Raw genomic sequence first — 12,078 nt, forward strand, 5'->3', positions numbered from 1 at the left:
AGCACTTCTGCTATATTCTCTTCTATAAGTAAAAACAGGTTTTTGCACTGCAGAAATAAAGATTATCGTTCTAAACAATTGCTCCAGGGATAGACAGAATCCTTGCTTGTCCAACAGATAGGAAAAAAAAAAAAAAAAAAGAACTAGGCCTCTGTGCTGGTGGATCTGAATGTTTTCCACGTATGGGATCCTGAAGCTCCCCAAATCCATTGTTTTTGACCAAGAAACCTGCTATTACAACTGGTCAAGTTTTAAAGGGCAAACACCATCTGAGAGAAAGACACTACGGAAATTAAACATCCATTGCAGACAGAATAAAATTCTTGAGTTGTGCAGCTTGAAAGCTCTCAGTATACATACAAAAAAGGTTCAGCAGAAATGGCTTGTGTGCAAGCAAGTTTTCATTGAATGAGCTATTAGAAAATTGGTCAGATAATAGCTAAAGGTAAACAGCAACAACAATAATTTATGCAGCCAGATGGTAAACTACATATATTTCGGTAATAAATAACACAGGAGCATAACTACTCTTCGTCTGCTATTAGCAGAGGCAGATTTTCTCCCTCTTTTGCATACCTCTGTCATGGAAGAACTTAAAGGCTATCTCCCCTCTGCTGCTCAATTAAGGCCTCAACTACATACAGAACTCCACACCTGGAAGTGGAAGGAAAAGGAAATCTTGCTTTTCCTCTCAGTAAAAGACCTGGCTTTTCACTTGGGAATGCACAACCACAGACATTTAAAATGTCTTTCATGATGTACTAATTTGCACCAGATAGGCAATAAACTGCGGGAGAACTTCAAGGAACAGCTATCTATCAGTCTCCTGACTGAGCACAGACTGCAATAAGGTTAGTAACGTTAGTGTAGACACTCCCTCAAAACATCATTTTCTATTTTAGTAATGAAGCACAAATCTGGAAGAATGAACCTTTTCCGATCAGTTTTTCTCTTTTCTATGTGGTACTCCATCACAAAAAGGTGAAACGCTATCAATGCTAGGTGGACAGTCCTGTTCCAGCCACTGTAGTTTATCTGTTTTAACTACTACTGAGCTCCAACTTATCCTTTATATTTATGTCTTCTCCACTTCTGAAAGGTTCTCAGAGAAAAACCTTTTAACTGACCAAGAATCCTGGAAGCTAGTAATTTAAGTTATTCACACTATTATCCTGTATCACCAGCACTTGAACAAAGCATAAAATCTTTTTTTATACTTACTGAAAATAATCTACAAATCACAGAATCACAGAATTTTCTAGGTTGGAAGAGACCTCAAGATCATCGAGTCCAACCTCTGACCTAACGCTAACAGTCCCCACTAAACCATTTCCCTAAGCTCTACATCTAAACGTCTTTTAGAGACTTCCAGGGATGGTGACTCCACCACTTCCCTGGGCAGCCTGTTCCAATGCCTTACAACCCTTTCAGAGAAGAAGTTCTTCCTAACATCTAACCTAAAACTCCCCTGGCTCAACTTAAGCCCATTCCCCCTCGTCCTGTCACCAGGCACGTGGGAGAACAGACCAACCCCCACCTCGCTACAGCCTCCCTTGAGGTACCTATAGAGAGCGATAAGGTCGCCCCTGAGCCTCCTCTTCTCCAGGCTGAACAAGCCCAGCTCCCTCAGCCGCTCCTCGTAGGACTTGTTCTCCAGGCCCCTCACCAGCTTCGTCGCCCTTCTCTGCACCCGCTCAAGCACCTCCATGTCCTTCTTGTAGCGAGAGGCCCAAAACTGAACACAGTACTCGAGGTGAGGCCTCACCAGAGCTGAGTACAGGGGGACGATCACCTCCCTAGCCCTGCTGGTCACACTGTTCCTGATACAAGCCAGGATGCTGTTGGCCTTCTTGGCCACCTGAGCACACTGCTGGCTCATATTCAGCCGACTATCCACCATCACTCCCAGGTCCTTCTCTGCCTGGCAGCTCTCCAACCATTCCTCTCCCAGCCTGTAGCTCTGCTTGGGGTTATTGCGCCCCAGGTGCAGGACCCGGCACTTGGCCTTGTTGAACTTCATGCAGTTGACCTCAGCCCATCGGTGCAGCCTATCCAGATCCTCCTGCAGAGCTTTCCTACCCTCAAGCAGATCGACACACGCACCTAACTTGGTGTCATCAATCCTCCCAAACCAGAACCTGACATTTAATCAGACAAAACAGAACTACAGTACAACTAGCATAGACCTCCACTTGAAATAATTGTATTTTCAATTAATGTTGATCACTGTTAGATTTAATATAAAAATTAAAAGCCCTTTCCTGGACTGTAACAATTGTGGAATTGGGAGCTAAGATAGAAATAAACAGCATAAAGCAAGAAGCCTGCAATGATTCATTCTGACCACCACAGATAGGAAGTAGCTAGCAGAAATAAAACCTTCACAGTCAAATGGAAAATTAGGAAAGATCATCCTTTTTTTTTTTTTGCATACTTTCATTTGCTCTTTTTTTCCTTTTGCTTTCCGATAGATACGTGGAATCTGCTTGGAAACAGCAGAACAGCAAAGCATCAAAAACCACTCATCAAACAATTGTGCTACTTTTAATATCTTATTATAGGTCCTAAAACAAAGATCAAAAGGGAGTATATCTAAGCATTTATATTCAATTTCACATCACCTGGTGACTAATTTGTAAAGAGTGCACAAGTCTTCACAACTGAAGCCAAAATCAATTGAGGATACTTTGATATAATGCCACAAAGGATATGAGCAGGAAGGCAGCAGGAGTTACAAATGGCCAAGGTCTGCTAAAAGTGCTAATAAAAGAATAATGGAATTTCCTTGTACTATGAATAAAAAGTATTTGACACAGGAGAATTTAGACACTGAGAAGAATATCAAAGCTTCTGGTTCATCACTTACTTCTCCGTATTAGAAATTAATTAACTTACTGTTACATTTAACTTAAAAAGCTTCAACTCAGAAGAACAATGATCTAATTCAAAATCTTTTTACACTGATTTCCTTTATTCTTCATGTTTGTCAGTTTTCACAGGCCCTTAACATCTGCTTTACCAGGTCTTGCAGACAATGAAAGCCTATCTATAAAAAAATAGTTTGATGGATTTAACTTGAAATGACATATAATTATTAAAATTATAGAAAACCTACTGTTTGACTTTTTTTTTTTTAATGTAAATATAGGTGGTAACTATAAAACTCTCACAGAAACAACTTGCCTGATGTATTTAATCCATTAATATTTACAGAATGTATTTCTTTCTCACAAATGTACCTGTAGTTACACAGACACGCACACTTTTCCTGTGTTTATACATATAGATAGGTGCACATACATACATACTTCTGCTACCTTCTTTCCCCAATTATAAAACTCATCTCTTTTTACAAATGTGTATCTATGTATGTAAACTTGCAAAATCACATGCATTTTGCAAAACAGAAAGAGTGATCTCACACTGCTTATAAATTGTTGAAGGATCTAATATACTTGCTTAAAAAAAAACAAAAAAAACAAAACAAAAAAACAAGCCCACAGATTGATCCAAGATTGGGGAAACTCCCTCAAAGTATTTACAAGCTTTCTTAACTCTCTCTTCAAAATCTGCTTAATGCATTCTTTTGCATAACGTCTACAAAACAAAAAAACCAAAACAAAACAAACAAACAAACAAACAAACAAAAAACCATGACAAATAGTTATAGCACAGAATGCTGTAATCACTGCCTTTTGACCCAATTTTATCGTCTCTGTCTCCTGGTACTCCAAAATCTTCTTGTAATTGCTTTAGCTCTTTATTTTATAATTGCAAGGTTCTTTGGGAATTGATCTTGTCTTCCTTCCCCTATGGCATGGGGTATAGTTATGTTTCCCAGATTTTACAAATCAGGATCAAGTAATAATGAAGAAAATATAATGAAGAGGAAAATACTTTTTCCTCTTCCCCAAAACAACCAACAGGCTGTTAGTAAAGCAGCACCTTCCAATGAGGGTTTCGGAATCAATAGATAATTCATTAGTATCATGTATCTCAGGGCCTAATTGACACAACAGGCTAACCATACGCAAGGGTAACACAGTTTCTGAACAGAGAGAAAAAAGAGGGGAATCAGATACCACATAACATCACTTTACACGATTTAGTGGTAATCTATAAATTATACTTCTAGGAGGTTAATGCAAGTCATTGACTTAAAAAACAAAAACAAACAAAATGCAACTTTCCAAGCTTGGCATCAAGAAACATAGAGAAATGTATATGATAGAAGAATTTAAATAACATGAATGCCTTAATGCTTTCAATTTTATAATTTCCTCTACCTTTTGAATAAAAATAACAAAATGTAGTTATCATGAATGTTTGGAATTATTCTTAACAAGAAATGTAAGTACCATATTTTTTCTTACCTTATGATCATATGGATTGTATGAATGAAACAGCTGAGACAGATCCTTTGTTCTTTGTTTTTTCTGAAAAGTAATATTAATAAACTGTATCAGAAAAGTTAAAGGAAAAAGAAAGAGACTAGAGATTTAAAAAGCTGTGTGCAGGTACAAACACATTCTATCCCCACTTTGTTAATGGAACTGAAGAGCAGTGTATGCAGATTAAGTATATTAAATATCACAGGAAATAATTAACATATATATTAACAATGCTAAGAACATATCCTTCATAAAAAAATAAATACTAATCTATGGAACATCAGTGGAATGTGTAAACAATTCAGATTTGTTTTAATTTCTGAACAATAAATCATAAATAATGTTTTAGAATATAGATAACAAAGCTTGAAGATTAGGCTCGAATCATGCAAAGACTTGTCAGCTATTCTAGTGTTTACTTGCAGTCTTGCTTTATAGCAGATTAGGTTTAAAAGGAAGGCGGTTTAAAGAAGAAGCATATATTATTTTTCTATTTCTTTTGATGCTAATACTCTCTTTGCCTTGATTGTGGAAAATTAATAGGTGGTATGCCATTTAATGCCAAGGCAAAGGGAAAGAAGCTCTTTCTCTTAGGAACAAAGTTCAAAAACAAACCCTGTTTAATCCAGCTTCTACTGAAATCAATGAAAGACCTTTCAGTGATTTCAGCAGATGTTACATAGAACTCTCTCAGCTGCATCCTATGGAAGGGGGGCAGAGGAAAAAACATTCATCATCTTTAATACAGGGATGAGTCACAAATAAGTTCAGAGTTTTCTTATGTCAAAAACTATGTTGACTTTATTCATAGCTCAGGAAGGCAGAGCACTCTACGTCGGAAACCATAAAGAGGAGACAACGACAAGAATTCCTTGCTTGCAGTCTGTACTGTTGTCTTGCTCTAGCCATCACTCCCACAAAAGCAGTTTTCCAACTGGTAGGATCTAGTCATGTCTCTAGCATTCCGTGAACTAAACATACAGCTGCACGACTGCACTTCTGAAAACTGTAGGACAATTTAGTAATTTTTCATTATGTATTTCCTTTCCTTACGCTGTCTTTACTTTCAGTGAAATGTTCAGACTCATACACTTAGTCACAGAAGGAATAACTTTAGTTACTTGTACAAATTTATGACAGCTGGATATTTCTGAGTCATTAAAGGCATCAGATTAGTGACCTACTTTTGTGAGGTCACTAACTCAGTTGTGGCCATTAAATAGTCAGACAATCTCTTGCCCCTGTTCAAAGAATGGTGAATTTTCTTTTCAGCATGAGAGGGTTATTTCTCTTATAGACAATTCTATTAAATTACAGTAAGTAATACCTAACAGGCCCTGTTTATGTGAGTTTACTAAGCAACAAAACTTTAAAACCAACAAAACTGATACTAATAAAGATGTTTTTGTTAGTATAGAATTTCTCAGCAATCCAACATGCCTTTGCCAAAGAAAAGATCTCCCTTAGTAGAGGAATCTTGGCTATCTAGCCCCCATTAATACCTGTTTTATTTCCAAAGGGGTGGGAACAAAACACCAAAACATTCAAGTGAAAGCTTCATGTAGCACAACCCAAACTCCATCTCCACCCTAAGACTTCATTCCTTGTACGGTTATGAAAAGCAAAAATGCTTAAAATCATATAAAAGGGATTTGGAGAGGTGCCATAGTAAGTTGAATAGAGATATCAAAATGATTATATTAAAGTTTCTTAAAATTAATTTAATGTATAATCATGCAAAAAGTAGACAAAAGCATTTTAGTTTGGAATCTAGAGACCTCCACTAAACTTTCTAGGAGAAACGAACAAAATCAAGCAAAAAAAGTAAATTCTTTTTTTCTTCTTTTTTTACTAAAGACTATTTCCCTCATTTTGAGTGCAAACAAAGTGATTTTGAGTATTTTTATTGAAATAGCTTCAGTAAAAATCAGTGAAATTTTATGGCCCCATCCTTCACCTTCACACTATGTCCAAACTGCCAGTCACACACTTGGTTAGACAAGACAAAGAATGAAGGTGCCACCCCTTATACATCTTCCACTTTTTTATTACAGGAAATCACAGTTTCTTTCCTCACTCACAAAAGGTAGAAGTTTTGCTCTGTTTTGTTTGCTTGTTTACAAAAGGAAAATGCTCCTGACTGAGGAAATGCTGGAAATTCATGAAACAGAGGAATGTGGAATGGACATCCAGAGACACACATGAATAAATGCTCCCAGAAAACTCCCAGGATGTCCTACCTGCTTAGTTAATCTAAATCTAAACAGTATTTGACTGTTTTTTTGGAACTTTGAATACGATGAGACAAAAATGTTTTAGCATTGTAGCTAAATGTAGCTCGAGCCCTATGTTACTGTCTAGTTAAGTGCATCTCCCCAAGACTTCTTTCCCTGACGCAGCTTGACTCTTACACATCCTTCCCTTGGCCAATATCAAAATGTTCTTCTTCCCTCTGTCTTCCTGCTCTTTCCCTTTGTGTTCTGATTGCCCATTCCTTTGTTCTGTACCAGTACTGCTGTCAAATCTTCTGGTTAAAAAACCAACCAACCAACCAAACAAACAAAAACTACAAACCAACAACACGCCAAAATACCTTCAGAATTTAGGCAAATGTACTTTCCCATCATTATGCTCCATGTACAGCAGCACTACTGTTTTCAAACACTCTCTTGGAACTGCACAAGGTATTTCTAAATTTATTATATTTCTGATTTTTATTTTTATTTTTAATTCAACATACATCTCAGCATGTGGTATTTCCAAAAATGAAAAGAGCAGAGACTGATAGCAGGGCCTGTGATACAGGGGTAGGAGTTTTGATGGGCTGCAAAATTCTGATGATTCAATCCTGTGCTGACTTAAATTTTAAACCTACAGAGATACAGACGGGCGTTCAGATACTATGTTAATATGGGTCACTTAGGAAAAAAAAATTGCATGTGAGCATGCAAACAATTTTTCACTTTTCTGTTTCAATACATTTTTAAAATGTTATATTATACAGGAGATACAACAGAAATACTTTTTATTGCTGCATTTAACTCCAAGAAGTATGGAAAAGCTTGATGATGATGATTTTTTTTTTTCTTGTAAGCATACAAGCATATAACACATTTTAATCTAAATATTTTCTTTCTTTGACCGATTTTCTGGGCCTGAGATTTTCTGAGATCTTACTCATAACTTTTGAGATTTTAAAGGGGCATTGGCCGTCTGAGATGCATATTATATACTTAAAATATAGCATCAGTAAAGCTTCCCTTTAGTCCCATTCAGAATTATATACCAATAAAAGCCAAGAATGATGAGATTCTTGTGGTTTTACTTTTTTCCCTGTGCACTGATTTATGGTAATAATGAAATATTTTCTAATGCTGGAAGACTACAATGTAGATCGTATCACTTAAAGAACAAACAGAATACAATACATAAATAAATAAAATGTAGGTTTAGTCTGTAAAACCACAAAACATTTTCTACACAATAGCTAACCAGCATGGAATTTTGTATTGTCTATTTTAGAAAAATAAAGCTAAACTTAATTTTTTTTTTCTATATAATGGTGTGAAAATAGGGTAAAGGTAGGGGTAACCTAACTACACCTTTTTTTGTGAAGAGAAAATACTTCATAAAAATAAGCTTAGAAATGAAATAACTATACTGAATACTAAACACCATGGACTCACACAGGTATATTACGCTTTTCTGGTAATCCTCTTTGCTTGCACAGATGATAACTACGTGTCTTTCTGATGATATTATTGTAGCCTGTAACTTGTTTGCTTTCCTGTAAGCATGGTCTATCATGTTCAGTGTGAATGAGAATTCCAATATTGCTGAGATATTTTTATTATAGATTACTTAGAAGCAGCTAACTTATATGGAATATTCTCAGTTTTTCACCTAGTAATAAAGGATTTTGAGATTACTCCCTGATATGAAACCAGTGATGTACTGTTTTCCTTTAAATTCAATGTTCTGTTTTAATATGTCTGTTTTCACCTTCAAGGTCCTTAATAATTCCAGTCAAATACCACTGCAGATCTGCAGATTCTACCAATTTCTTTGAAGGTGGCAGCCTTATAACATCAGCAAAATTCTCCCTTTTTTTTTCCTGCTTCCAACCCTTACAGTTCCTCCAGTATGTGGGGCCTTACTCAGAAGCAGGGCCTTGTACCTTGTTCCATTCAAACATCCTTCGTTTCCCTAATGGTGACAGTGAATAGCAATGTGTCAAGGCAACCAGATAAATATTTCAGATCATCTTTCACCTATCTTCTCCCCTATTTCTCTCCTTTGCATCCTACTGGATTAGAAATAAAACAAAATTTAGTTTTGCCTCAGGAATCTTATTTGATTTAGAGCTTATGAAGCATCTCATGCACTCGATCACGCTAACAAGTAATAGTAACATTTCTTTCAAACAAGTCTGGGAAACCACACTGCTTGCTTGTGTAGTAGGCATGTATATATAGTAGGTGTATATTTAGTTATATAATGCTAATTTAGAGAATGCTCCCCCTGTACTCGGCTCTGGTGAGGCCGCACCTCGAGTACTGTGTTCAGTTTTGGGCCCCTCGCTACAAGAAGGACATCGAGGTGCTTGAGCGGGTGCAGAGAAGGGCGACGAAGCTGGTGAGGGGCCTGGAGAACAAGTCCTACGAGGAGTGGCTGAGGGAGCTGGGCTTGTTCAGCCTGGAGAAGAGGAGGCTCAGGGGCGACCTTATCGCTCTCTATAGGTACCTCAAGGGAGGCTGTAGCGAGGTGGGGGTTGGTTTGTTCTCCCACGTGCCTGGTGACAGGACGAGGGGGAATGGGCTTAAGTTGAGCCAGGGGAGTTTTAGGTTAGATGTTAGGAAGAACTTCTTTACCGAAAGGGTTGTTAGACATTGGAACAGGCTGCCCAGGGAAGTGGTGGAGTCACCATCCCTGGAGGTCTTCAAAAGACGTTTAGATGTAGAGCTTAGGGATATGGTTTAGTGGGGACTGTTAGTGTTAGGTCAGAGGTTGGACTCGATGATCTTGAGGTCTCTTCCAACCTAGAAATTCTGTGATTCTGTAATTTCAGTAACATGCTTTTTAGAGCAGTAGAAAAGCTGTATATCCATGCCCACCCCCTAGTAATTCAGTGATCTCAAAATAACAAAGGCCTTGGGCAGCTCCAAACCCCAAAACTTTTATAAGAGAATGGAGTTCAGAAGCACCCTACCAAAATACACGGACTGGCCTAATTTATATCTCCAAAGAATCACAGAATCAAAGAGTTAACTGACAAAATAACATAGGAACGTGTAGCATCTACTGTAACCAAGGAACATTTCTTTGTTCCTTGCTTGGGAGATTCAGTCCATACACCTTGCTGGGGAGATTCAGTCCATACACCTTGCTTGGAGATTCAGTCCATAAAGTCTTAAATTTCTATACATGTAATCACAACACAGATATAAGTCAAGTCACCAAAACTGCCAAGTTATCAAAGGTTACAGATTACCTTTTGTTCTGCAAAACAATTTCTAAGAGGAGATCAGAAAGCAATGATGAACTCTTTGACCTTGAGTTATTCAGTGCATCACCTTCAGGTAAACTTGAAAAAAATGTTGCACCCCAGCCAGATTTCATGATAAAGCTGGTGTTCATTATGGTCTTGTGTCTGTGCCCTATAAGGTCTGACCAGACAGAAGTGACAACACAGACTTGACAAGTTTCCTGCTTCTTATTGCTAATTTACTTCCACTGATATCAGTCCTGTCCTTCTGATCACATCTAAAATGAAGCAGACAAAAACAAAACAAAACAAAACAAAACAACAACAAAAAAACAGTTTGGGATTAGCTAGTCCTGACCTAACCTATCTACATTACCATTTCAAAATTGACACGCTGCACTGCTCTGCTTTAACTATTGATACACATGTATTTCATTATTTAGCTTGGCCTAAGAAATTACTTCAATAATTTCTGGTGTATCCAAGCAAAAGGTCACTTAGCACACGGTATGTCATATTCAGCAGTTTATCTTAATGTCCCAGTATGGTAGACATATTTTCCAGATACTATTAACAACAGAATTACACATCGATATTTTAGATTTTGTATATTCTTTAGTCTTTGTGTACTTTACATAGTCAGTGAATCTTTATTAAAATAAATTTAAAACAAAGTTTTATATGAGCCCATGCAATGTGGCTTTTTTCCCCCAAAGAGGGAAATATACAAAACTTTGCACATCTTTTCAAAAAAATATTAATCTTAAAAATGATCAGAAACATTAAAGTGTATTCAGGATTATGACAACACAAATAATCATGGTTTAGTCTGGTTCATATTTTAAGCAGAGATTCTTATTTATGAAAAATACAAATGTCTTCAGAAAACAGCATAGAATCGTCACAAAAGTATCTGTCAACATGTTTGAAACAATTTTTTTGAAGAATATTGCTTCAGTTAAACGCTGGGCATTGCAATTTTCTCTTTTTTTTTGCCTCTAATAATTTCAGCTATGTAATACAAACTCTGTGAACTTGCATACTTTACAAATCTTAATGAATTCATATTGCTTCTGGTACATTTGAGTTCTTTAATTTAATTTGGGATTAACACTTCCTATACCTTCTTCATAGCAAATTCTCCCCCTAACCAGAGCATTAACTACATAAAAATTACTATGAAGACTTTCACAAAGAAATGTTTTATTTAGAAAAGGGCCTTCAATGCTTGTTCTTCCTGAGGGACCTTACATTTTAGTTGTCTTCATTAGATATGATTTCTAAACGCCCTTTTTCATATATGGCAGATTTTTATGCCTGGAATTCATACCCAAATTTTGATAATCTACCTTTATCTACATGAAGTGGATGTGTTCTAAGGATGCCACTGTAACTGATTTAGGAATTCTTCTTAGCCCAAAAAGATATCATAGAACAAAGGTGTCTGACAGAAACTTGGCTTGATGTATCAGACAGATTTTGAATTAGATTGACACTGAATCAGAAATAAAGGGATTGGTCACAAGGAATGGGCTGATTTGGAATTACACCCACTTCTGCAATAAAATAAAACAAAGAATTGCAAGATATTTTTTAGTAATAAAACACGTAAGTCCAGGACAGAGCTGTTTACAGTGCATTATTTTCCTTTTTATAATGTGGTAAGAAATCCATGTCCTCTATTGCACAACAGCTGCCTCAAAAGCATCTAGCTTTCCAGCATCCCAGAAACAACAAAAAGAGCAGAAAGGAAGTGCTCCAGAAGGTATGGTGTGGTATGAAAGAGCAATATGCAGTGCTCAAATGCGTGCTGTGTGGGAGAGACCACTTGTGTACCCACGAAGACACAAATTCATCAGACACGCAAGAATTGCCCTGTATCTGCTCTGTTTCATCTCAGTTTATAATGAAGTCCTCCAATCTACTTCCACTTGTTCAGCAGTTGCAAATTCCACGCAGATTTTCAGCACAGTGACCAGGGTGGAGGCACAGCAACCACAGCAGCAGAAGATACAGGTTCCAAAGCACACCGTGACCTGATCGACTGTGATGGTTTTGAAGGAATGTGCTTGGATTATTAAAGACAGATGGAGTTCAGGAAAGGGTCAACGAGGACCCACCTCAGGATATTTCAGTGTCCTCAAAAGCAGAATTTATGGAACATCATAAAGGTCATGTGATTTGCAAATGATGGACAAGCTT

The 12,078-nt window shown here is 37.1% G+C and overlaps 1 protein-coding gene across 1 annotated transcript in view; it reads right to left on the reverse strand.

The window, feature by feature from the left end:
• CDKAL1 (CDKAL1 threonylcarbamoyladenosine tRNA methylthiotransferase) overlaps positions 1-12,078 on the reverse strand; it is a 433,593-nt gene that overhangs the window by 99,849 nt on the left and 321,666 nt on the right. Inside the window, exon 13 of the mRNA XM_084282033.1 lies at positions 4,374-4,436. Coding sequence (XP_084138159.1) covers positions 4,374-4,436 — 63 coding nt within the window. The remainder of the gene's footprint in view (positions 1-4,373; positions 4,437-12,078) is intronic.

Source organism: Netta rufina (assembly GCF_964035555.1).
Source record: "Netta rufina genome assembly, chromosome: 2".
Taxonomy (NCBI): Eukaryota; Metazoa; Chordata; class Aves; order Anseriformes; family Anatidae; genus Netta; species Netta rufina.